The sequence below is a fragment of the Parastagonospora nodorum genome (assembly GCF_000146915.1).
Source record: "Parastagonospora nodorum SN15 chromosome Unknown scaffold_1, whole genome shotgun sequence".
In the NCBI taxonomy this organism is placed as follows: domain Eukaryota; kingdom Fungi; phylum Ascomycota; class Dothideomycetes; order Pleosporales; family Phaeosphaeriaceae; genus Parastagonospora; species Parastagonospora nodorum.
In genome coordinates, this window is record NW_001884549.1 from 1,892,077 (window position 1) to 1,916,014 (window position 23,938).

At 53.4% G+C, this 23,938-nt stretch overlaps 10 protein-coding genes across 10 annotated transcripts; 7 read left to right on the forward strand and 3 right to left on the reverse strand.

Annotated features, from left to right (window-relative positions):
- Positions 1-1,389: 1,389 nt before the first annotated feature.
- On the forward strand, positions 1,390-2,412 carry SNOG_00849 (hypothetical protein; the record flags this gene model as incomplete). The annotated part of the gene is made up of 1 exon (XM_001791468.1): positions 1,390-2,412. The coding sequence occupies one exon, from the start codon at positions 1,390-1,392 to the stop codon at positions 2,410-2,412; it is 1,023 nt and encodes a 340-aa protein (XP_001791520.1).
- A 237-nt stretch (positions 2,413-2,649) lies between these two features.
- On the reverse strand, positions 2,650-2,825 carry SNOG_00850 (hypothetical protein; the record flags this gene model as incomplete). Its single annotated transcript, XM_001791469.1, is given in 2 exon segments — positions 2,650-2,787; positions 2,805-2,825. 2 exon segments carry the CDS (start codon positions 2,823-2,825, stop codon positions 2,650-2,652), a joined length of 159 nt encoding a protein of 52 aa, XP_001791521.1.
- Positions 2,826-3,048: 223 nt separating this feature from the next.
- On the forward strand, positions 3,049-3,854 carry SNOG_00851 (hypothetical protein). Its single transcript, XM_001791470.1, has 5 exons — positions 3,049-3,396; positions 3,447-3,537; positions 3,582-3,611; positions 3,663-3,689; positions 3,740-3,854. The coding sequence occupies exons 1-5, from the start codon at positions 3,307-3,309 to the stop codon at positions 3,817-3,819; spliced, it is 318 nt and encodes a 105-aa protein (XP_001791522.1). The 5' UTR covers positions 3,049-3,306; the 3' UTR covers positions 3,820-3,854.
- A 94-nt stretch (positions 3,855-3,948) lies between these two features.
- On the forward strand, positions 3,949-4,726 carry SNOG_00852 (hypothetical protein; the record flags this gene model as incomplete). Its single annotated transcript, XM_001791471.1, has 2 exons — positions 3,949-3,980; positions 4,198-4,726. 2 exons carry the CDS (start codon positions 3,949-3,951, stop codon positions 4,724-4,726), a joined length of 561 nt encoding a protein of 186 aa, XP_001791523.1.
- Positions 4,727-4,760: 34 nt separating this feature from the next.
- Positions 4,761-6,999, forward strand: SNOG_00853 (hypothetical protein; the record flags this gene model as incomplete). Its single annotated transcript, XM_001791472.1, has 2 exons — positions 4,761-5,858; positions 5,905-6,999. The coding sequence occupies 2 exons, from the start codon at positions 4,761-4,763 to the stop codon at positions 6,997-6,999; spliced, it is 2,193 nt and encodes a 730-aa protein (XP_001791524.1).
- A 732-nt stretch (positions 7,000-7,731) lies between these two features.
- On the reverse strand, positions 7,732-8,553 carry SNOG_00854 (hypothetical protein; the record flags this gene model as incomplete). The annotated part of the gene is made up of 2 exons (XM_001791473.1): positions 7,732-8,219; positions 8,283-8,553. 2 exons carry the CDS (start codon positions 8,551-8,553, stop codon positions 7,732-7,734), a joined length of 759 nt encoding a protein of 252 aa, XP_001791525.1.
- Positions 8,554-8,757: 204 nt separating this feature from the next.
- On the forward strand, positions 8,758-9,501 carry SNOG_00855 (hypothetical protein; the record flags this gene model as incomplete). The annotated part of the gene is made up of 2 exons (XM_001791474.1): positions 8,758-9,247; positions 9,275-9,501. The coding sequence occupies 2 exons, from the start codon at positions 8,758-8,760 to the stop codon at positions 9,499-9,501; spliced, it is 717 nt and encodes a 238-aa protein (XP_001791526.1).
- An 822-nt stretch (positions 9,502-10,323) lies between these two features.
- Positions 10,324-11,797, forward strand: SNOG_00856 (hypothetical protein; the record flags this gene model as incomplete). The annotated part of the gene is made up of 6 exons (XM_001791475.1): positions 10,324-10,352; positions 10,403-10,443; positions 10,499-11,095; positions 11,262-11,357; positions 11,422-11,512; positions 11,662-11,797. 6 exons carry the CDS (start codon positions 10,324-10,326, stop codon positions 11,795-11,797), a joined length of 990 nt encoding a protein of 329 aa, XP_001791527.1.
- Positions 11,798-12,041: 244 nt separating this feature from the next.
- On the forward strand, positions 12,042-17,932 carry SNOG_00859 (hypothetical protein; the record flags this gene model as incomplete). The annotated part of the gene is made up of 7 exons (XM_001791476.1): positions 12,042-12,186; positions 12,246-12,900; positions 13,197-13,242; positions 13,296-14,280; positions 14,793-15,046; positions 15,099-16,576; positions 16,627-17,932. The coding sequence occupies 7 exons, from the start codon at positions 12,042-12,044 to the stop codon at positions 17,930-17,932; spliced, it is 4,869 nt and encodes a 1,622-aa protein (XP_001791528.1).
- Positions 17,933-18,262: 330 nt separating this feature from the next.
- Positions 18,263-21,549, reverse strand: SNOG_00861 (hypothetical protein; the record flags this gene model as incomplete). The annotated part of the gene is given in 8 exon segments (XM_001791477.1): positions 18,263-18,777; positions 18,794-19,006; positions 19,058-19,136; positions 19,403-19,447; positions 19,901-20,130; positions 20,184-20,457; positions 20,522-20,823; positions 20,961-21,549. The coding sequence occupies 8 exon segments, from the start codon at positions 21,547-21,549 to the stop codon at positions 18,263-18,265; spliced, it is 2,247 nt and encodes a 748-aa protein (XP_001791529.1).
- Positions 21,550-23,938: the final 2,389 nt, after the last annotated feature.

Genomic DNA, 23,938 nt, shown 5'->3' on the forward strand with positions numbered 1-23,938 from the left:
GACAGATACTCCAGAGGCGTTGGCGAGCTTTTACTACTATTCACAATAATGCAGAAAGGCTCTACGAGGCATTTGAAGTAGCCTCAGCGCAGCTTCCAGGCCTTGACGACGATCTCGACCTCGCAGTCTATCAGTCACGCGTTCCGGTGAACGCTCGCAGGCTCGAGGCGGCACGCCAAACGATTCGTATCTATCCGCCGTGCATAGAGAGGGCGGAGGAGAGCTGTCGTGATCTTGAAACCATTCTTGGCCCATTGGAAGCAGCGGCGCGTAAGGAGCCAAAGACGATAAAGGGGCGGGCAGTGTTGGACTTGGATCTAGGGTCCATGAGGAAGAGTCTTGCGACAACAAGGGAGATGATAGACGTTGCACAGAATCAGCTGGATAATGCGAACAGGGTAATAAGTGATGCAGAAGGAACGCCGTCAGCACCTATCTCGCGGCTCGATCGATAGTTTCAGATGAGTTTTCTAGCATAAGTGTAATGTCTTACGAGGTCAATAGTGTTCTCGCTGTCTTCACGTTGACGCTTTCTGCTTTAGTTCTTATTCTCTTCATGACCTCATCCCAAAGCTTGACTGGCTCTCATACGTACACTATGCCAGTGGTGCCTCACTTCGTCCCAGGCCTTGCCGCCTGAGCATTTCGTCAATAATCTCACGTGACAACACCTCTACGTGCGCTATTGGTACTAAAAGTGGGCGGGTACGAGTCCTAATGTCATGCTCTGGTGACTCATCGGTTTATTGAGGTGGTTGGGAATCCAAGGTGAAGGGCTGTAGGAGGTGAAATGGTAGTGAGGTGGACGCCTACAAACGCCAATCGCAGCACCAGCCTCAGTTTCAAATTTTGCGACTATATTCGAACGATCTTCATAGCGACACATACTTCAAGCGGAGTTCAGTTCTTACAGAGCTGTAGTATCTGTGTCTTATAATTGTAGAGCTGACCATTTTCACAGTCGAGATTGTCGGAGTCTAGCACACCGGTTCCCATGACGACAAACCATCGCGATACCACGACCCCCCTCAAATAAGTCGCAGTCCGCGATTTATGTCTATCATAAACCAGTTGCCAGCGATTCTTAACATTTTCCGTCTACTAAGACGAACAATAGTCAAACCGGGACACTCGTCCACCCGCCCACGGGTGTCCCTCTCACTCACCTCACTCTCACCCAACTCGCTACCAGGCCCCTTCTTTCCGGCGAGTCCACAAAGAATTTTCAACTACTGATCTCTCTTAATTTCTGCTCAGCCTCAATTCCTACAAAGCGCACTCTTCTCAATCTCTTGCAAGAAACCTCACATCTCACACTCTACTCTCCAACAAACCACACACCTCATACACAGATACCACCATCTGAAAACCATGCCTGGCCACTCCAGCATGCAGGCCCTTCCGCCATTCAAGCCCGCCGCCACAGAGGCACAGGTCAAAGCCGCCACTGAATCCCACGACCCGGAGCAAGTTATCCGCAACCTCGTGGATCTCAGCAGTTACCTGATCAGCATCGACGAGCACACCAAAACTGTTCGGGGCCGCCGGGAAAGCACGACCCATACACTCCCTCCCCTCAAAACTCTCCTCAACCGCCTCTACGCTGGCGTCAGGACCCTCAGCCCACTATCCAGCCTGACCAAAGACGGCGCGCGCCTGCGTCAAGATGTCAGTGAACGTCTCAACAAGCCAGTCATCGAGCGTCCTCTCGAGGACTTTGAAGACTTGTACTATGCGCTCCTCGCGCGCCTCCAGGACATGGCTCAAATGCTCACTCTCCGCGTGACCAACGGCTTCAACGCGCCCTCAGAGCCGGTCTTCGAGAATGGCCCCTCCATTGCCGACCTCTACGACAGCCTCATGTCGTACTGGGACATGCTCAACGACCCAGCCTGCGCGCGCGCCCTCGACGACGCAATGCGCCAGTTCCGCGTCGGCGTGCTTTACCGCGAGATCAATGCCGAGCTGGAGGCGCATGTGATTTCCTTCGCCAACGCGGAAGAACTGCTCGCGGAACTTTTCGAGAGTAAGGAGTTCACCGAGGGCATTGCATGGATCGCATCCTGGAGTCCCGCGATGATTGGCGCGTATCTGAGCGAGAAGTACCACGTCGCACTGCGCGTCCAGAGGGAAGAAGACGAGCGCGTGGAGCGCGAGAAGCGCAAGCGCATGAGTTTCAAAAAGCCTTTGGGTAGCATGATCAAGCAGCGCAGCTCGGAGAGGATGCGTCGAGGGTCGGCGAAGCAGGCGCACTTTGTTCACCAGCGTGGTGCAGTGGGTTACCCGACACACCAGCATGTGGTTAACGATCACGAGCGCATTCGTCAGGAACAGCATCCATCGCGATCGGGAGTGGCAACTCAAGTCTCAGCGCGTGTCGGATTACTCCAACTACCTTCGCGGGACGGCTAGCCATGATGCTCAATCGATCGTTAGGTCAGTTTCTGGTAGCTCGGGTCAACAGACGCCAGAGACAGACGGAGATGAGATGGAGATTTGAAACGAATGGGGGTCTTTGGTATGTTAGTTGGGTACTCATCACGACGCTTACAAACGGTTGATGGGATTTGGAGGATGATTATATAGATGACAGAAGCCCCGAATGATCTGCATGATCTCGAGATGGTCTCGTCGAATCGAATCAACACTTTACCGAATCTTTGCGGCAAAACACTTGTCGTTGTCGCTGCTGTCACACTCCGAGCCAGCTTCGAGTGTGTCGTTTTCTGTGCCAGTGATGATCCTGGGCGGTATCACAACGGGGATGCGCCACTTGTCGTTGTTCGTCTGTTTGATGGATTTACGAGATACTTCACGGCAGCCATGGAGAGCGAGATACTGTTCTGTCAACCAGCATTAGATTGAAGTGTTGAGTTTGTCTTACCTGTAGTGACTTCCTCTCCCCGATCGCCTTCAAGGCCGCTTCATCCAGGATGGTGTCGCATGTGGAGAATATGATGAAGGGAAGAGAAGGGGGAACAATTTATGCATAATGCTGGACGACAAACTGAAAGGAAGGGAAGAAAGTTTGAGATGATTTGCGACAAACAAGAATCAAAATGTCTCTTGCAATAGCATTGGTAAACTGACCCCAAGACCTGCTAATGCCCACCATGCATCACTAAAGATGCAGCTTGGCGTTCGCTCCTCGCTCACGTTATATGTACATGTCTTCGTGTCTCTGTTCATGGTGTTATACAGGCCTCTGTCCGCTCCAGGATGTCCTCTTCTCCGCTTTTGGCACGTGTCCGTGGCTAGTTCTTCGCGTCGCGAAGGGTGTTGAGACTTCGGTATTGGCGCTGCAACATGGTGGGTGTTCGGTTGATTCTGCTGAAAGCCTCGGTGGCAATGGGCGAGCTGTCCGTTCGGATCGTGGTACCGATGGCCATGAAGAAGCTACCGGCGACTGTCAGCGCTTGGATGATACCATTTGACGCGGCGCATACCCAAAGGTCGCGGCTGATCCCATCATGTACTGTCCCAATGTTCGCAGCATTCCGTTTGGCCCGGGACCGAAGCGGACAATATTGGTGAAGCCTGGACGGTCAGAATGAGTATTTAGGCGGGCAGACTATGCGCACCGAATATGAAGCCAATGATGAGGCCGACGGCTGCTCAGATGTCAGGTTACAGTGCATCATAATCGTCTGCATGCGACATACATCCACCCATCATGCCACCCATCTTCACTGCGCGCTGTTAGCCGGTCTGCTACAAGTTGCAAATGGCTGTTTCATACGCTTGTCAAGTGTAGACGGGCCACGCGCCCCTTGCGGCATGGACGAAACAGGTACCGGCATACTGATTGCTACGCTGTGAACCTTTAATCGAGCAAATGCGGAGAAGAAACTCGGTGGTCTCTATAGCTCGGCCGTCCCACTTCAAGCTCTCGGGGCGGCTCGTGCACCCGCCAAGACGAGCACCACTGCACCCCAGGAAAGAAGAACCATGGAATGCATGACGGAAGCTAACGTCCACATGTCAGTGTCGACAGTATACAGTGTCCGCTGATACGCGTGTGTGTAGTTGCGATGCAATCTAGGCTGTTGCAAGTCGAACCTTAGAAATTGTCTTGGTCACTCTCTACCTCTGACGCAGCCAACTCGCTTGCCGCGCGGAGCACGTGACTTTGGATGCCCTTTCACTTCGCCGCAGGAATGAAGCGAACCGCCCCAGCATTGTCTTATCATCCCGTAGTATAGCGTGTTTGTCGTTCCAGCAACAATCCTGTCCTCAAACCCTTCGTGACCGTGCCGTCGTCTCTTCTACAACCACATCACGCCTGCTTCTCGCACACCCCAGGGCTGGCCAGTCAGCGTCGCAGCAGTGGGACAAGGCCCGACGACAACGACACCTCACTCCTGTCTCCTTAGACCACCCGCATCCGAAGACGCTCCCACCGCCCATCGCCACGCCCGATCCGCGGCCATTTTCGCATATTCGACATTCTCCAGGCCCTGCTGCCGTGCTCTGCGCCAGTCTGCCGCGCCTGCATCGCCCTGACGTCGCACGGGCTTCCACGACCAGCACACGACATTCGGCCACCGCGCGACTCCCTCCACTTCCCACCCGCTGCACCGCCCGACCTCTGCATCATTCCGCGACGCATGAGTTCTTGATCCGACTGTCGACTGTCGCTGTCGCCTCTGATTGCCTTTGGTGTTGTGACGCTGCCGTCAAGCCGCTAAAGCGGAGAGGACGGGCATCTCGAGAAAAGTGTCCCTGAACCGCAGCGGCGTGTTGCTTCCGACTCCACCCCAATGACGGCAGTCGCGCTCCCCCAGAACCTCAATCGGCAGCCATGGAGCGCCGAGGCAGGTAACCCCAACGGAGCCTTTATGCCGCGTAAGAGCGCCCAGCGGTCAAATTCCAGCTCGTCGCTGTCGTCACAGGCGTCGACAACATCAACCATATCCGCCGCCTCGTCACAGTCCAACGGCGTCGCGCCGCCCAACGGCACCGATCCAGCGTGGGCTGCCCGCAAAACGAAGGCCCCCAAGGGACTATGGCCCGCGACCAAGACTGAGCCCATCGCCGGAATCACAACAGCACGACCCCAGCCCGTCGCATCGGCAGGCCCAGGCTCGTCAGCAGCATCCGCCATGAGTGCGCTGCAATCACCCGCTCCTATGGTTCCCTCTCAGAGCAACGGCGCTGTACAGGCGCAGCAACAAAATGGCGTGCCGAGGGCTCAGGGCCAAGAACAGACCGCCGTGCTGCACCTCATGCCCATGAACGGCACCTTCGAACGCAAGACCATCACCGTTCCCTTCTTTCCCGACGTCCTTCGCATTGGACGACAGACCAACAATAAAACAATACCCACACCTTTGAACGGCTACTTCGACTCAAAAGTCCTCTCGAGACAGCACGCTGAAGTATGGGCGGATCGACAGGGCAAGATTTGGATCCGAGATGTCAAATCGTCCAACGGAACGTTTGTGAATGGTGCTCGGCTGTCGCAGGAGAACCGGGACTCTGACCCACACGAGCTGCGGGAGCAAGACATGCTGGAACTCGGCATCGACATCGTTAGCGAAGACCAGAAGACCATCGTGCACCACAAGGTCGCTGCCCGCGTCGAGCATGCCGGCATATACGCGAGATCCGCAGGCGATATGATGGACCTTAACTTCGGAGAACTGGAGAACCAGCAAATGGCCAACATGATGGGGCCCAATGGCCAACAACAACTAGCCAACATGCGTGGCCGAACACCAAGCCAGGGTTCAATTAACAGCCAGCGGATGCAAGGCCCTGGCGCCAACCCTGCGTATGGTAATGGCATGCAGCAGCCACGACATCCCAACTTCTGGCTCCAGCCTATCACCATGGAGCAGGTAGTGAAAAAGCTGAATGTAAGTCGATCGTCGCGCGCATGATGAAAAATACTAAGACTCCCAGGCCGAGATCAAAGCTGCCAAGCAACAATCACAAGAGCTCCAGCAGACCCACCAGTACATCAACGCTATTCTGACTGCGGATCCCAAGAAAGACTCTACCAAAGCGTCCCCCATTGACCCAACCAAGATCTCTCCCATCAAAGATAACAGTCTGAAGGCGAGATTCTCAGACCCTCCCGCTCCGCCACCACAGCAGCCACTGCCTGCCAAACCAGACGCCGCATCCTCGCTTAGAAGGTCGGACACTGAGCGCCAGAAGACAGGATCACCCGTGCGGTCGGATGTGCAGATGTCTTCTCTGAACGAAGCATTGACCAGTGCAAAGAAAGAGATCGAATCACAAAGCGTTCGACTCCGAGACTTGGAAGCAATGCTGACTGAGGAACGACGGGCGAGAGAAGACGCCGAGGAACGTGCCAGCCGACTCGAGCGCGAATCAAAGCAGGAGCCCGTGGACGAAGACTTGGAGCACGCGAACGGCACCATTGAAGATGATGACGCCGAGCTAAATGAGAAGACCACGGGACTGGAGAACGGATCTGCTTCACCAGATGCTGCCGACGCCACTTCGCAAATGCAACAACGTCTGGATCTAATGATGAGCGAGATGAGCGAAATGAAACAGCAAATGGAACGATACCGTGAGCGTGCCGAGACCGCCGAAGCAGACCGCAAGACTTTGGCAGAAATGATAGAGAGCATTCGGCGAGACAACGCGAGGGCGTCCAGTCGTGAAGCTAGGCGACGAAGCAGGACCAACAGCCCATCGCCAAGAGCAGCACCATCTTCAGGACATGATGGATCTGAGGACGACCATGAGGCGGAGGAAGGCGAGATCACCATCATCAAGGACAAGGACCTCGACGAAGATGGCACCGAAGAGATACTCCGTCGAGCGCACATGGCGAATGGTCATACGGTTGAGCATGACGGTGCTAAGGTGGACGCGAAGCCATCGAACACTCTCGTAACTCGGCAATCAGGCCGTTCAGATCTTATGTATCATGGAGGACCAGTTGGAGCTATGGTTGCCGTTGTTGCCATCGGTGTAGCCGTCATGGCTATGCTAAACCAGTATCCCAAGGTTGAGCGATGAAGCATACAATCAGCGGGTTGTACGACATTGGACCACGGGGTAGACTATTGGGGATGAATATCTTGGGGACTGAAGAACAAAGCTGAACAAGCTGGTATAGCTAACGGCGTTGCTCCCAGAATCAAGGGCTTCGCGCAGTCTTTCGCTTGCGACAGACCTGATAGCTTGGAGTAGCAGCTATGCGAGCGGGATGCATGTTGGCCCACAAGACGACACGCGCCGATCAGCTTCCAGGAGCAATCTGAGCAGCACCCACGGGTTACAACCACATCGACGCACTATAGCATGTGTTACCAAACACCATTTTACGCGACCTCGGTCGCTTGCATAATTTGACCTCGGCGTACACTGCGGATCAAACAACATCATATCTGGAGTTAGGGTGGCATACAACTTCGGATCACTTTTGGCGTTACATCTTTTATCGGATCGCCCTGGACCGGGCAACCACGTTCACTGTAACAGCAGACCATATGATGCGACTACCAACCTTTTCCTTTGTAACTGACAACCATGTCATTCTCTTCAATTTCTTTTCTTGTTTTGGGTGTTGGATGATGAAAGATGAGACGGGAAGGGCATAGGAATGAGGTGCAAGGGGTGGTCAGTTTCTGGGCTTCAATGATATATATTCAACTTTTGCCAGACCTTGGTGCTTTTAAGTTTGCCATTATCGGCCAAGGAAATGGAATTGGGTATCTTGTAAAATGACTACTCGCTGCTGCTCTGACCTTACTCCAATCCGATACTAACAGTGACCGAACTCACATTCCGTATCCTCGTCTCGGGTATATCCTCTTCGTCCCCATCGTCCCCCTCCTTACCCACCACTCCAACATCATCCACCGCCCTCACACTACCCATCTCCACCCTAACCACACACCCCTCCTCGCCCTGAAACTCTACGCCCAAACCCAACGCCTTGGGAATCGCACGCCCCGTCGCCTTCACGTATACCTTCTCGCCCTCTGCACCACCCTTCTTCCGCGCCAATTCATCCACAATCCCCTTCTCCACCTCTCTGCTCTTCAAGCCCGAATGTTTTTTGCGCTGGGATTGTTTGCCCCGCTGCTGGATTTCTGCGAGCAGTTTGCGGATGCGCTTGAGCGCAGGGACAAAGGGCGTGGAGCTGGTTATGTAGAGGACTTTGGGGGAGGCGGAGGAGGAGAAGGGGGTGGGGAGGGAGGGGCGGAGGAGGGGGCGGCGGGAGATGGTTGTATCTGTGGAGACAGGTGGTTAGTGGGTGTGGGGTTGGGGGAGGGGGATGGGAGGGAGAGGCGAACTGGGTGGGAGTTTGGGGAGTTTCTGGCGCAGCTGCTGGGTGTGTGGTTGTTTCGGCTTGGACTTGGATTTCGAGGGCGTAGGGTTTGGGGGACCCGTGGCTCTTTTTCCTTCTAGGGTGGTGTTTTGGTCGGAGTGAGTTGTTGCGGTGGACTTGTTCGCGGCTGATTGTGGTTGCGCGCATGGGGGAGTAGTTTCTGTGGTGGTTTGCGGTTGTTGTGTCGCATTGGAAGGCTTGACCTCGCCGGTCCTTGTTCTCTTTTTGCCTGCCATAGCTGTCGCTCCGTATGTGGTTGTCACTAGAAAGCTGTATTAGCGCAGCTTTCAATTGTCGCGACGCATGGATGATGTCGACGCGCCCCAAAAGTTTTGGGCGGGCCATTGCTATCGATAAGCTTGACGCGGATATTGTCGGTCTTTAGCTACCATCTCGACCACTTTGACATCTCAATCATGCACGACGAACAATAAGATATCATGGCGAGCCCGGCGCGGCATACGCTTCTCCGGCACATCCACCTCCCAGGGCTTGTTCCTTACCAACGTGCCGCGGCCCTTCAAGAGCATCTGGTCTCTCGCTTCCTAGCATCCAAACCGCCTTCGAACAATCCAGCGCCCGCACCGCACATCATCACCGCTGAATTCACACCCGTGTACACATGCGGCCGTCGAGAAGTCGGAAATGTTTTATTAGAACAACAGCAGTATCTACGCGCAGATGGCAAAGCAGACTTCGTCGAAGCCATGCGCGGCGGCCAAACCACCTTCCACGGCCCAGGCCAACTAGTCGCCTACCCGATCGTCGACCTGCGAACCCACAAGCTCAGTCCGCGGTGTTACGTCGCCATGTTGGAAAAGAGCTTGATCGCGACATGCGCGCGGTATGGCATCAAGGCCATGACTACGGACAATACTGGCGTGTGGACCAGCGAGGACGATAAGATTGCGGCGATTGGCGTGCATATGCGTAGGAATATCACTAGTCATGGAGTAGGGTTGAATGTGAATACGGATCTGTGGTGGTTTGATAGAATTGTGGCATGTGGACTGGAGGGAAAGAGGGCGACGAGCTTTGTGAAGCAGGGTGTTGACGTGCAGGACGTGGGGTATGTAGGAGGGACTTTTGCGAAAGAAATCGCGGATAGACTGGAAGGTATACAAGGAGTTGAGAGAGTGGAGGAAGATGAGGTCCAGATACTGCTGAGCGAGGCGAATGCATGATAGCATCAGCATATGTATCATGTTGATGCCAGTCAAGAAGCAAAGAGCCGTAAGATCATATGTTTGCTCGTGTCTCATGGGGTGAGCCTCTAGGCTGTACTCGATGCAGTCAAGTTCCAAAGACTACACCTGTTGTTCTCAACAGCAATGAATGATTGAATTTTGAGGTTCTGCCCTCAACCTACAATGTCGCCTAATCATGCGAGCGCTTTCTAAGCATCATAATACGCAGCATGTGGACTGCGTGGCTTGGAAGTGATAACCCCGGGTTGATACACGGACAGAATCCATGGATGGTCCTTCGCACTTGCACCAATCGGGACCCTCGCACATCACTGTACCATCGTCGGGTCTGATCTCGTCGCCAGGCATGTTCAACCTCGTGTCAGATTAAGATACAGTCATTCACACAGGCATACCCGTGCTAATGAGGACAATGCGAAAAGCCAGGTTTGCGAGTCGGGTCGCGCGGAGGCCGACACCGATCGTACATCCGACCGTACATCCGATCGTACAACAACCTAACCGCAGCTATCAGAACGTTGAGTTGTCAAAGTCTCACGTCTTCCTACAGCGTTTTCAGGGCGAATCCGCATAGAGAATACCAGCCAGCGGATGTGGTGTACCATAGTCTAGCTACCGACCTCTAGGCTTTATATTAGGGATCGCGACCGACGCGCGTCGTACAACCCCTTCACCTCCAACCAAACGGACAGGACCTTAGCGAAGAGTGGATACCTAAGCGTCAAGGGCCAAGCTTCCTTCGTACTCAGTCGTACTCAGAGTTAGTGGTGCTCTTTGTACACAGTCATTCGGCACATCATGCCCAAACAGCGATCGACGTGCACAAGGTAGGTGGTCAAACCAATAGCGACGGTAACAATGCTGATTACCAGTACAGGTGTAGTCAGCGCCGACAAAGGTGCGATCGCAAGACGCCCTGTATGTATACGTTTCCATGTACGAAGGATTGCGGCATGTATACTAATTTGGCAAGGCTCAAGATGTATCCAAAACAAGGAACCGCATCTTTGTACAACGATATGGAAAGAGGGCTACAATCCTTCCGTCCATAGGCGCTACCCGAGGAAGCCCTCTTCCGTAGGAATTTCTGAAAGCTCCTCATCTTTGCATGAACCCTCCTTAGGCGGGCTAGAGGATGAGCCACCCTCGACTGCGGCTGATGATATCCCAGCGAGGGCGCCTCCAGTGACAGGGCCTGAGCTATCAAGGTTTCTCGATATAACCATAGACTCGCTACTAACCGAAAAAGATGGCTCATTCTCTCAGTCTGCCATATTGAACCAAAGCATTGAACACGTAAAGTCTGCAGGGGCACAAATAGATGGATCCAATCGAGTCGCAAACTTTTCCTCACCAGTTGCCAAAGCTACGGAAGTACAGCAACTGCAGAAGTTGATTCCAAGCAAAAATGTTGTCATGACAATCACGGATTACTACGAGAAACATATGCTCTACTGGATGGGAGGTCTGTACTATGCTCCTGCATTGCGCGAAGAACTGCTTCAAGCTTATGGGTCGTCTGAAACGCTGAATTTGTCGAACCTGGATTGGAGATGGACTAGTCTCATATGTACGTCCGCTTGCGTTACTCGCAAGACGCCTACCTGGCTGGATCAGAGCCTGAGCTAGTGATGGTTGAAGTGTGCTCACCTCACACAAAACTTACACGATCTTCAGCGCTCATCCACACATTTCTCTAATCGGCATTGTATAATCAGCTGCTAACGCATTATTAGTTGCAATTCTCTCTTCTGGTATGATCGCTTCTCCAGAAACGCTTTCCACATCATGGGGCTACTCTATTGACGAGAAAATACGTGCTTCTCGCGAATGTAAGCATTCAAAACCTCGCATACTTGATATTGGGCGGGCGCTGATCACCTATCTTCTCTCCAGGGGGCATTGCAGCAAACTCATGTCTACATATCGGCAATTATGCAGCACAATACCATATTCGTTCCATACAGGCCATCTACGTCCTGCATGGGTACGAACATACACTGGGTTCAACAAACCACTGGGCTGCTTTGCGGGCTGTTTCTGTATTGATTGCCAAAGGCTTGGGTCTACACAGGTTCGATGTCCATTGCTTGATCATTGCAGGCTCCAAAGAATTTACTCGCTAACGCTTGCTAGACTCAGTTCACACCCTGACGACGCCAGGGTCATGCAACTCACTGGTGCGAGGAAGCAAGCCTTCATTGATCGCGAGATAGGCAGAAGACTTTGGTCCCAAATATGCTCTCAAGAATGGCAAGTCGGCACAACTTGAAGCGTTGGTCAGTACCACATGACTGACAGATCCTCCTCACTAGGCTGTGCTTGACCACTCAGAATAACTACACGATTGCAATCACAAAGCGTCAATTTACCAGTATACTGCCGATGGCACTTGACGAAGAAACAATGCAGCCCACTGCCGATGATACCGTACCATGCTACGCGTCAGTCAGTCAATACCTGTACGACTACGCCTAGTCTGATGTTAGAAATACCACAATGCTGTGCTTGATTCTATGGATCTGGATGAAGTCTCCCGATATGCCATGATACTGAAATTCGATGGCGAGCTGCGCGCGACCAATGAGGAGCAGACCCCGAAGCCTCTGTCGACTCGCATCCCTCTCGACCCAACATGGCCAAAGTGGGTCAAATGGGCTCGTAAGTCACTACTGTTGAGCGCGCCTTGAACGTATTCTGATCTATTGCCTTCTGTATAGGAACATTGCGTCAGGCAGCTATCAACTACAAGATCATCATGATACATCAAAGTTTCATCAGCAAAAGCTTTAAGGACGCGCGCTATACCTACACCAGATGGGCGTGCGGCACAGCCGCGAAGAACCTCGTTGCCCTCTACAAAACACGCGATCCCGAAGAGCCACAGTGGTGGGTCGAGCAAGCGTTCCTAGTCACAGCTGCGTTGTGTCTCCTCCTCGACCTATTCCATCGACAGGACCGCGATGCCGAAGCTGAAGAGAACCTAGCCTGTGTGCGGCAGGCTATAAACTACCTACAGCAGTTCGTCACAAGTTCTGTCGCCGCCCACGGCGTGCGCCTTCTCTGCTCTCTGATTCAAGAATACTGTAAATTACACGAAGGCGTCCGTCCACCAGCGGCACAGCAACAACCTGGCATCACCGGCTTCGAGGACTTGCAATTGCCAGCACCTCCGGCCATGCCGGCACAAAACCTACCTTCGCATTCACAGCCCAATGTAAATGAGACTCCGGAGTTGACGCTGACGAGCGAGGAAGTTGCACAATTCAACTTTGACATTGATAATGTCTTCATGGACTACTTGCCGGCGGAAGGTGGGCTCGACAATAACGTGCTTTGGGATAGTATATATGGATTGGCGAATGGTCAGCTCATGTAAGAGTCTAGGCTATACGCGTGTACGATAAGTGTCAGATGTAACAACATATATTAATCTATCAGCGGTCAAATTTGCCAACGGTAGCAAGATTGCTGTTGCACGATGTCATGTTGGCGGAAGATGAATGCCGCATTTTGTTGAGTGTTTCATGACAGCAGTTGCCGAGGTATGAAAGACCCCACACCTGTTGATCTCCCGCGCTACGATGCATACTCTACCATCAGCGCGGAATGACTTCATTGACATGAACAACATGAAGATATCAGCAATCTACATCGAGTCTTGCTCCAAGAGCCATATTCGCAATGAAAGCAGTCAAGGTCGATAGCTTTGTCACAGTAAGTCGAGACAACTCCACAACATGTCATCCCTTAAACTAAGCAACACCCAGGACTTGACAGTTCTCCAACCAAAAGATGTCCCGACTCCAACGCCAAGCTCCAAGGATGAACTCACAATCAAAATCACCCATGCAGCCATAACCCACGTCGACCTCCTCTACGCCCAAGGCCTGCACCAGAACAACAAACGCCATGTACAACCCCCCTTTATCCTCGGCAACGAATTCTCCGGCATCGTCACTTCCTCCCCGCCAACCTCGTCATTCAAACCCGGCACGAAAGTCTTCGGTGGCGGTCTCGGCTCCTACGCTGAATCGATCTGCGTCCCCGAAGCAGCTGTCCGCCGCGTGCCCGCGCAATGGAGCCTCGCGGAAGCATGTGCAGTCGGCGCGTCTGGCGCTGTGAGTTACGGCGCGCTTGTCAGTGTTGCGCAGGTCAAGAGCGGGGAGACGGTGTTGGTGCTGGGTGCCAGTGGGGGATTGGGCGTGATGGCAATTCAGATTGCGAAGGGGCTGGGGGCGAAGGTCATTGCTGTTGTTGGGAGTGCGGAGAAAGCGAGAGTGGTGAGGGAGATTGGGGCAGATGGTGTGGTCGATTATCGTGACGGGAAGTGGGAGGATGGAGTCAAGGCGCTGACGCAGGATGGTGAGGGCGTAGATGTGGTGTATGATGGTATCGGGGCTGTGGAGAGCGGGCTGAAGTGTCTCAAGTATCGCGGAAGATTGGTTGTTGTGGGGTTTGCGGCGAGAGGTGGTAATATTGAGAATGTGAGGGCGAATAGGATATTGCTCAAGTCGGCGATGGTGCATGGGTATAGGTTTGGTGAGGATGGGAGGCATGATCCACGGCGCACGAAGGACGGGTGGGAAGCTTTCATGAAGATGGTAGACCAGGGTAAGATAAAGCCGGTGATATACAAAGAGGATTATAGAGGGTTGGAGAGCGTGAGTCGGGCACTGGAGGATGCGAAGACGCACAAAGCATGGGGGAGAGCGATACTGAGGATAAACGAGGGTGCGGAAGAGGAATTGAATAGTAAGGCACGATTATAGATGGCTACAGTGAGGGCCCTTCTCAAGTTGCAGAAGATGCAGTAAGACTACGGCAATAGTCTAGAGATATGAAACAAACTATCGGTCAAAGCTGTGAATCACTCTAGGAGTTCTCTAATCTCGTCTGGAGGGGCTGCCGGTAATTCTGCAAGTATTTCATCCGATGTCGTTGATGATGGCGCGAAATGCGAAGTGGTGAGGGTGAAGACGCGACACGCCTCACCTGTGGCTAGAGCCCGGGGACGTGCACCTTTTGGCGCGCCTTCCCTTATAGATGCGTTCACCTTGTCCGCATTACTTAAACAAAGCCCGCCCGCCGTCGACCCAAGTCGCCCGGCGCTTTCCTTTTCCTCCATTTCTACCGCCCCTACTGCTCGCCTGGTCGAGCCGCCCCAGTCGGCACAGCCTCGACCTCGCGCTCTCCGCAGAAGCCACGTCCAGCGCTCCGCGAAGCTCTAGCCTCCGAACACATTTCTTGAGCCTGCCCCATCACAGCCATGGCCGACTACGATCGCGAGGGCTCTGCCGAGTCGGAGGACTTCAATCCCGTGCCCGAAATAGATGAGGATGACGAGCCAGCGAGCCGGCCTGCTCCAAGTAGGCCTGCAGCAGATGAGGATGAAGACGACAATGATGCGCTTGGTCTGACCGGCAACCCTGACGAAGATGAAGAGGGCGAGGGCGTAGATCTTGACAACGACGATGACGACGACGAGGATGAAGAGGATGAGGACGAGGATGACGTTGTAGTAGGCATCCCTGGACTATCAACTTTGATGCACTCAATGCTGACTTTTGCAGGCCCGACCCGCCAAGCGACGGAAGAAGACAAGGCGCAACATGTTCATTGATGTCGAGGCTGAAGTCGATGAAGAAGACGAGGAGGAGGAAGAGGGCGACGACGACGGTGTTGAAGATGTGCACCCCGACGACCTCCTCGAGCCCACGGGCGCCGAACTCGACGACCGCCACCATCGCGAGTTGGACATGCGCCGCGAGGCCGACCAGCAGATCGACGCAGAGGACATTGCCAGGAAGATCGATGAGCGATACAAGCGACGTGCCGTCCAGGGCGCTCGCCGAGGAGGAGCTGGCGCAGTCCCTCTGGCGCTACCAACGGTGAACGATCCCATGATCTGGATGTGCAAAGTGCGTCCGGGCAAGGAGCGCGAAATCATCATGGCAATCCAGAAGCGCATCGACGACAAGCTGCGCACCAATCAGCCTGTCAACGTCTACTCGGCCTTTGAGCGAGGTCCTACCGGTCCCCAGTCTGGGTACCTCTACGTTGAAGCCGATACACAGCAGGCCATGGTCGACATCATCGACGGTGTCACCAACGTCTTCATGGGGTCCGGTCAGACGGCCATCAGTGTCAAGGAACGTCCAGACCTGCTGCGAAAGAAGAAGCGCGCGCCGCTAGAACAGGGCAAATTCGTGCGCATGCTTCGACCTCCTACATACAAGGGCGATCTGGCAAAGATTGTCGAGGTCGGCTCGAATGGCCTCGATTGCGTCGTGCAACTCGTGCCCCGTCTGGACTACGGTCTGAATGAAGATGCGAACGCTGCCGCGGACAACAAGCGCAAGCGAGGCGGTTTCTTTGGTCGTAACGTTGAACGACCGCCTGCCAAGCTGTTCAGCGACACAGAAGCAAAGAAGCGACACATGAAGCATCTGACCATGTCAGGCTCCGGACAAGCGCGAACCTACCATTACAAAGGAGATGATTACCAAAACGGCTTCCTCATCAAGGATGTCAAGGTCAATTGGGTCAGCACCGAGCGCGTCAACCCTAAGATGGAGGAACTGCAATTTTTCTCCATCCAAAATGCCGACGGAACAGAAACGCTGGACCTGTTGGCAGTCCAGGCTGCTCAAAAAGCCTCCGAGAATGGTTCGGCGTTCGCCCAGGGAGACAATGTCGAGATCTACACCGGTGAACAAAAGGGCATTCGTGGTACTACGGTCACGGTCGTTGGTGACATTCTCACTCTTCGCGTCACAGATGGTGAATTGAGGGGACGGAAAATCGATGCGCCGGTAAAGACGCTACGAAAGCTCTTCCGCGAGGGTGATCACGTCAAGGTTATTGGTGGCAGCAGATATGTCGATGAAGTCGGTCTTGTTACGAAGATCAGGGACGATAAGATCACCCTGCTCAGCGACTCGACTCAGGCAGAGATTACAGTCTTTAGCAAGGACCTGAAGCGTGCTGCGGATTCTGCTACCGTTGGGGCTGACTCCAACTTCGACCTATACGACTTGGTGCAGATTGAGTAAGTACCATCTGAAAACTCAATAATTTTCAGTAACTAACCTACCACAGTGCTTCAACCATCGGCTGTGTTGTCCGTGTCGATCGAGAAGTCTTGAAGGTCGTTGACCAGCAAGGTGATGTTCGAACGCTCCTACACACTCAGGTTTCCCAGGTCATGGGCAGGAATAAGCACGCTGTGGCAACCGACCGCGACGGTTCCGAAATTCGACACGACGACGATGTCAAAGAGTTCAGCGGCGAAAATCGCCAAGGAAAGGTTATCTACATCCATCGTGGAACTCTTTTCGTACGGAACCGCGAGCTCGTCGAGAACCAGGGTATATTCGTTGTCCGCAGCTCAAACGTTGTCACAATGGCTGCGAAGAGTGGTCGCGCACAGGCACAGGGCCCAGATCTTAGTGGGTTGAACCCTGCTCTGAATGCGCAGAATGGCAACGCTGGGGCCGCTATGGCACCGCCTCGTAATCTCGGTCGCGACAAGCTGATTGGAAAGACGGTCGTTATTCGCAAAGGTGCTTACAAGGGTTTGTTGGGTATCGTCAAGGACACAATGAACGATGAGGCCCGTATCGAACTACATACCAAGAACAAGCAGATCTCGGTCAAGAAGGAATTATTGACTATCAAAGATCCCATCACTGGAAACAACATGGAGTTTGGAAGCGGCAAGTTTCCCAATCGCTCGCGAGGCGGATTCTCTGGCAGCACCCCGAGCCACAACGGCGGCGGACGTACTCCCGCATGGGGCAATTCTTCTGGTCGCGGCAGTGCACCATCATGGGGTAGCACTCCAGCTGGCGGTCGCACACCTGGCTGGGGAGGAGGTAGTGGTGGCCGAACACCCGGCTGGGGTGGAGACGGCGGTCGCACAGCTTATGGTGGTGGCGATGGAAGCCGGACTGCGTACGGCGGTGATGGCTCACGAACAGCTTATGGTGGAGCAACCGCGTATGGCGGCTCGACTTCATATGGCGGATCAACATCATACGGCGGCAACGATGGCTCACGCACCGCATATGGAGGCTTCAATGCAGGCAACCGCACGCCTGCTTGGGGAGGTTCATCCGGCAGCGCTACCAAATCATCTGGTGGTCTCTCTGCTCCCACCCCTGGTGCATACAATGCACCCACACCGGGCGCGTATGCAGCTCCAACTCCTGGTGCTTACGGCGCATACTCAGCACCTACACCTGGCGGGCCAATGGACGCGCCAACGCCAGGCAACTACTCTGCTCCTACACCAGGAGATACTGGATACAAGTACGGCACGACCCCTGCAGCTGCACCCACACCAGGGGCCTGGGGTGAACCAGCGACGCCCGCGCCGAGTGGAGAGGACCCCGGGTACCATTGAAGTAGCATCGTAAGTGCAGTGTAAGATAGACATGCCGTTCGTGGAAAGTTTGCAAAAGCCGACAGTTCAATTTGCATTGCAGGAGTTAAAATCATAGGATATTGCTGCAATAAGATCAAGACTTTTTTTTTTCTCAACATGAAGATCTCGGACGACTTCGTTCTACTCGCCACTCTATTTCCTTTCTAGTTTTCCTTTCCCCTTGTGCTCACTTTTCATCCCGGTCTCCGTATCTACCAAGGCCACGTTCTCTTTTCCGTGCTGTTCAAAAACCCACCGCTCTCGTCATCCCTATCCCCTCGTAAAATCGCCAACACCGGTCTCGCACCCTCACTCGCCGGTTTCGCCCCATTCTGCAGAAGAAAAATCAGCCAGTCCAAGTCCAATCCAATCACATATAGCACTTACAGCAATCGTATTCATCGGCCCCAGATTACTCTCCGTGAACCCCGGACAAAAGTTAAACACCCTCCACCCCTTCTCCCGATACTCGAAGCACTGACACGCAGTCACCATGTGTAACGCCGCCTTGGACACACGATACGGCACCACCTTCATCGCCTGGTGTGGATTAGCATGATCGGCGCGCAGCGAAATCGAGCCCGCGCCGCTGCTGACGTTTACGATGCGCGCGACATGCGGGGAGACTGACAGCAGCGGCGCGAAGTAGTGCACCGTGATCGCCGGGCCAACGGTGTTGGTCGTGAAACACGCAATGAGTTGTTCGGACAGTGTCTGGCCGTCGGGTACGTCGGCGCCCGTCGAGGAGTATGCGCCGGCTATGCCGGCGTTGTTGACGAGGGCGTCGAGGCTTGCAATGTCAGTCATGTGCGTGTCGTTCTGGGCTGGACACGTACCGGCCGAATCGCAAGGAGACGTCTGTGGCGGCGCGACTGACGCTGGCTTCGGAGGTCACGTTGATTTGAACGAGCTCGATGGTGCCGGGGAGGTTTTGGGCCTTGAGATCTGAGACGGCGTTTTCGCCTTTGGAGAGGGAGCGGGCGCCGAGGAGGACGATGTTGGAGGCGTCTGCGAGGAGGAGCTGGGTGAGGGCGAAGCCGATGCCGCTGTTGGCTGGGTTGTCGTGTCAGAGTGACTGGTCATGCTGATGAGAAGGATACGTACCGCCAGTGATGAGAGTGATCTTCTTGTCGTTGGAGATCATGATGTCGGTGGTATCAGGAAAGCTTGGGCGTTTGAAGCTCTGTGATTTGAAGTCGGTGGTAGTTGCGATGATGGTCCATCATGTCGAGCAGTGCCTCTTCTTTATAGACCATTGTCCGAATCGCTAGTCTCTATGTTCTTTCAAGCAGGTACAATCCAGTCCAATGGCTTCAAATCCAAGTGGTGTGCAAAACCTGCACTCTCCTGTCGGCCACCAAAATTTCCACTTCCTTCAATGCTCGTTTGTGCACTTTTGCTCGCATACTTCGCCCAAAATGAATAGTGCTGATGCCTGCCTCGTCATACCATGATTGTTACTCGGGACCAATCAATGGGCCACTCCATCGGATCCTTTATTAAGATACCAGATTGAGAAGTGGAATTACCTATGCCCTTATGGATGATTGGTTGGAGTTAGGTGGTAGTGGTAAGCATGACTTCGGTGTTAGGAGTTATGGGTGTATCATGGAATGTCAATCAATGCGCTGAAGCGGGACACTAGAGCACACAGTCAGATGTGGTCCTTTTGCGACACGAAGGCAACGGTGGTTCTAACAAATGTGATAGTCCAACGTGTAAACTGTAGATTGCAACAAAACACCTCCGATGATATTACCGTCTACAGGTGTGATAAGCACATCTAATCCTCTATGTTGTGCCTTTTATCTATATTCATGATGCCCCATCTATGCCCAATGATTAAGCCACAGCAAACCGACTCCGTTCTCTAAGAAGCTTGCCCCACTTCCACAGCGCGACCATGAGTATGCTGCATATCACCATGCACCCCGCCAACAGACTAACACCCCCATCGATGCCAATACCCTCGAACATTGGTGTCGAGAATAAGATCGAAGCGACCGCGAATAGACTTCTCGAGAGACTATTGGCCGAGAAAATGCTTGCAGCATATCGAGGGTATATGTTCGGGATGTACAGCAAGACAGACTGTACGATGAAGTACGTTCCGAAGATGGACATCGCGAGCCCCACCGTGGGAGCCATCCAGTGAACACTCGGCCTCGCGGTCCATGCTATTGACGTATTAGTGGTTTGGCGAGAGTGAAGCGTGAAGGCAAGTACGTACCATAAAGAAATAGTCCTGCAGGGATGAACGGACTAGCAAGCATGCCTGGTAAAAGATGGTTCTCGAGCTCGCCAAAAGTCCCATTTGTCAAACGTGGCATGACACGGTATTTGAGGTAGAAGCAGTGTATAGTAAAGGCGAGGAGGCCTGCAGGTCCAACGCACAGAAAGATGAGACCGGTGCTTTGACCGGAAAAGCCGTAGTAGACTGGGTACACGAGTGGGAGCGACTCGAAGAATGAGTAGTAGATACCGTAGGCCAAGCCCATGTAGATCTAGTGCGGGAGTAAGAAGTTAGTGTATGTGGCGCGAATGGATCGCACGTCAGGGTTTACTTACAGTAGTGAACAGAATAGCAGGGTCGAGTGCGTTAATCTCCCATGGCTTGATGAGGGCGTCGAATAGCAAGGTTCTCACATTGAGATCTTTCTGCTTGCGTTCAGAGTCGGACATCAAGTTCGAGTCGCCGGTTTGCTCTCTTAGGCGCTTGGCCTTGTAGTAAAGGATCGTAGGGCCTGATGACTCGGGCATGAAGAAGATCATTCCTAGATACGCAGGTCCAGCAATGAACATGAGTTCCCAGCTAGAGAAGCGCCACCCAAGACTCTTGACAGCGTACGAGGACAAAGTGGGTCCGAGCGCTGGGCCTAACGTTGCTGTCATTGCCCACAGTGCAATTGCAAAAGGGACTTGCGGAGGTGCCCAAATGTCAGTTAGGGAAGCCTGTTTTTCAAATGTCAGTAGATGTCCTTCACATGTTCTGTGCAGTGGGTGTTGCTTACGCCTGCAGTCGCGAGGCAGGGCGATGCCATGAAGCCCAGCAGAAATCGAAGGACCATGAGGCCTTCGAAGTTGTTCACGAGCGCCGTAGGTATACACAAGATGATGAATAGAAATCCAGATATCGCGTACGGAGGGTTGCGTCCTACAGCCGGTATCTCCGAGAGTGGTGAGAATAGCAGGCACCCGACACCATAGCCGAGGACGTAAAGCGCGATACCAAGCGAGCCTTCAACAGAGCTCTTGTTGAAGATTCTCTCAACGTCAGGCTGAGAAGATGTGTAGATAGACGAGCCCACATATACTGCGAATGTATAGAAGCCGATGATGAACGTCATGATGACTCTCTGGCTCAAGGGCCAGTTGTGTGGCATACTCGGGTCATCCGGTCCACTCCAGTCTACAAGGCTCGTCTGATGCAGTCTCAGGTCTGTACCGGTGGAGGTGTTGACCAAGTTGGTGGGGACATTGTCGCTTGATGAGGAAGTTGAGATGGCCTTTCCTGGGTTTCGCGAGTAATCCAATTTGCCCTTCTTCGCATACTGAACCAAGGTCCCCACCGTCGAATGTGAAAAGAGATATGACATCTTGCGCAGGATCCGGGTAGCGGGGATGAAGTCGGCCTTGTATGGGCTGTGAGGCCTATACAGGAATGTGTTGTCGGAGACTGAAGATGTGAGTTGCGCAGGTTTTGTGAAAGAACCAGCTTTCCCGATACACAAAGAGCCTATATATGCGGCGCGTCCGCCTGCCACCTAGGCTTATCTCCAACTCCGTTTTCTCAGCCCTGTGGGGTGCCAGCAGAGCTGTGTCATATGCCAAGGAAAGTGGCTTTGTAATAGACAGCGAGCGGAGTGAAAACAGTCACGGATATATTTGTTCGTGCGCTTTTTCGCCGGGAGGTAATTCTCATGTCGCAACAAAGGTTTTGCGAAATCGAGAGCTTCAAGCATGGCAGGCGCTCTACCCCATTCATTATCTCCAGAACCGTGGACGACAGAAAAGAGATGAGTATGTCACGAGGTCGAAATATTCCATCGTAGGACGCAGGGCGGAGTGAACGGATTTTAGCTCTCTCAGGCTTGGAGTATCTTGCTGTTCGTTACGATAGCCGTGGCTTTCAATCGGACGAACTCTGAGAGCTTGACGTTACACAAGGCTGGTTTCGGAGTCAGCATTCTGAGTGAGGTGCATATCAACTTCCCTAGACTGCTTATCGTCTTGTCGATCTTGGCTGGCGCTCTGCTTGTTGACAAGTACGGCTCACATCACATTGTGAGATACATCAGCCTAGCTGGAAGAACCACAGTCTCCCGTGGAAGGACCCCCGCGAGAACGTGGTCATGTACAAGAACGGTCTAGCTGGTCGCTAATTCAATAAGAGTAACGCGCTCCTAGATGCAGGCATTTAGTAAAGTCAAGGTAGGTCGTGTGACTCTTTGCCTTGAGCTTCTTCACGATTCCACGTACGTTTCTCAAGAGTCTTTACTTTTGGTCGAGACGTTCAACTCAAGTTTCGCACGGTAACATCCGTGTGACAACGAATTCAGCGATGCTTCTGAACATGGTGGTGGCGCAACCGGAAAAGGTCCATGTACCCCTGCAACATGGCTCCAGAACAACCGATGATTGGCTCTTTCCGGCGGCGTTTTGTCAGCGGACCAGTGGCGGCTCTGCGTGCTTATATGCGAGATAAGGAATGAGAGTTTCTCACTCCGCTGTGGACAAAGGAAGAATGCGCCGTCATGATACAATCCATAATCCCGAATCTCCAGCAGGGCCAACCCGGTGTGCCGGCAAAATAGCGTCGATCGGAAGCATTATTTAGGGCCAACGGTTCATGAACGTCCGACCCCAAGTGATGGCGCTGGAGAGCATGCACGCGTCGGTGGTATCATGAGAGGTCCGTGAAGCCGGATTGATCTGACGCTGACCGGTAATCCATACCTACGCATCGGGATGTGCGCCGTTGTGCCGAATTATTGGAAAGACTATCGTTCCACCAAGTGAGACAAACAGTGTCTCAAAATGCAACCTTGTTAGTCTTAAGCTCGCGCGGCATTTCTTAGCATGTCAACGGCTGTCTAGTTCCGCCAGTTTCGTTTCGCAAAAGAGCGGAGGAGACCAAACATGCAGAGTTTGGCCCTCCGAGTGCTGGTGCCGATTCTTGCGTTGCGTGGAGAGACAGTAAATGGGCTGGTGAGCGACCGCCGAAAGTGGACACACATGAAACCCTTGCGCGCTTTAGCAGCGAGCACCATAACTTCGCAACCATCCTAACGTGCGCATCTCGGCGCAACCTGTCGAAAAGGATCGAGCGAAGTCTTAGTTATGAGAGGCTGGCCTGCAGGTAGATGAGTCCAAAAGTATTAATAGACCCTTTACGCTAGGGGGCCGATACCGACAAGAATTTCTCGGCCAGCTCCAACGAGGAAAAGAACCGTACGATCACCGTAGATCCTTGTAACACCATGTTCGCTTGTACCTGGAGCGACTGTTTCGCAGGCCGTGGGAGCTGGTGTGACCCCTGACAGCACCCATCCAAAATCTGCGAGCGAAAGCACGCTGCACGCGCGACGAGAGTGCGTGGCACCCAACCACGCGCATCGAAATTGCTTCGAGTACATTATCCAAGACTTCAAAGGACTCGACAACAAAAAGCAAGACGGAAAAATTAGACGACACGGTGGAATCGAAAAGCCTCCAGAACACAGGAATCGCTCTAGCCTCTCTTCTAGCCCTGAGCTGATCATTAAGGGCCTGCGGGGCTCCCGAATTCACCACGCAGTTCCGTCTTCCGCCTGCCAACGCGACCGTGCGTGACAGTCGAGACTCTGCTCCCAAGCATGTTTCCCGCGGCAATTGCTTGTGCGAGGCTGGTCACGCACCCGATCCGGTTAGTATTCGATACTTTCTGGTGTGTTTTGAGCCTGGTCGTGCTGCACGATACGATGCGCGACAGTCAGCTACGCGAAA

What these genes read in the sequence shown, in the direction of transcription:
- SNOG_00851 (XM_001791470.1), top strand. Translation starts at nt 3,307, where the DNA reads ATGGTGGGTGTTCGGTTGATTCTGCTGAAAGCCTCGGTGGCAATGGGC. An exon ending in GCGGACAATATTGGTGAAGC is followed by an intron (nt 3,538 to 3,581) that starts CTGGACGGTCAG and finishes GACTATGCGCAC; the next exon opens with CGAATATGAAGCCAATGATG. An exon ending in CATCATGCCACCCATCTTCA is followed by an intron (nt 3,690 to 3,739) that starts CTGCGCGCTGTT and finishes GCTGTTTCATAC; the next exon opens with GCTTGTCAAGTGTAGACGGG.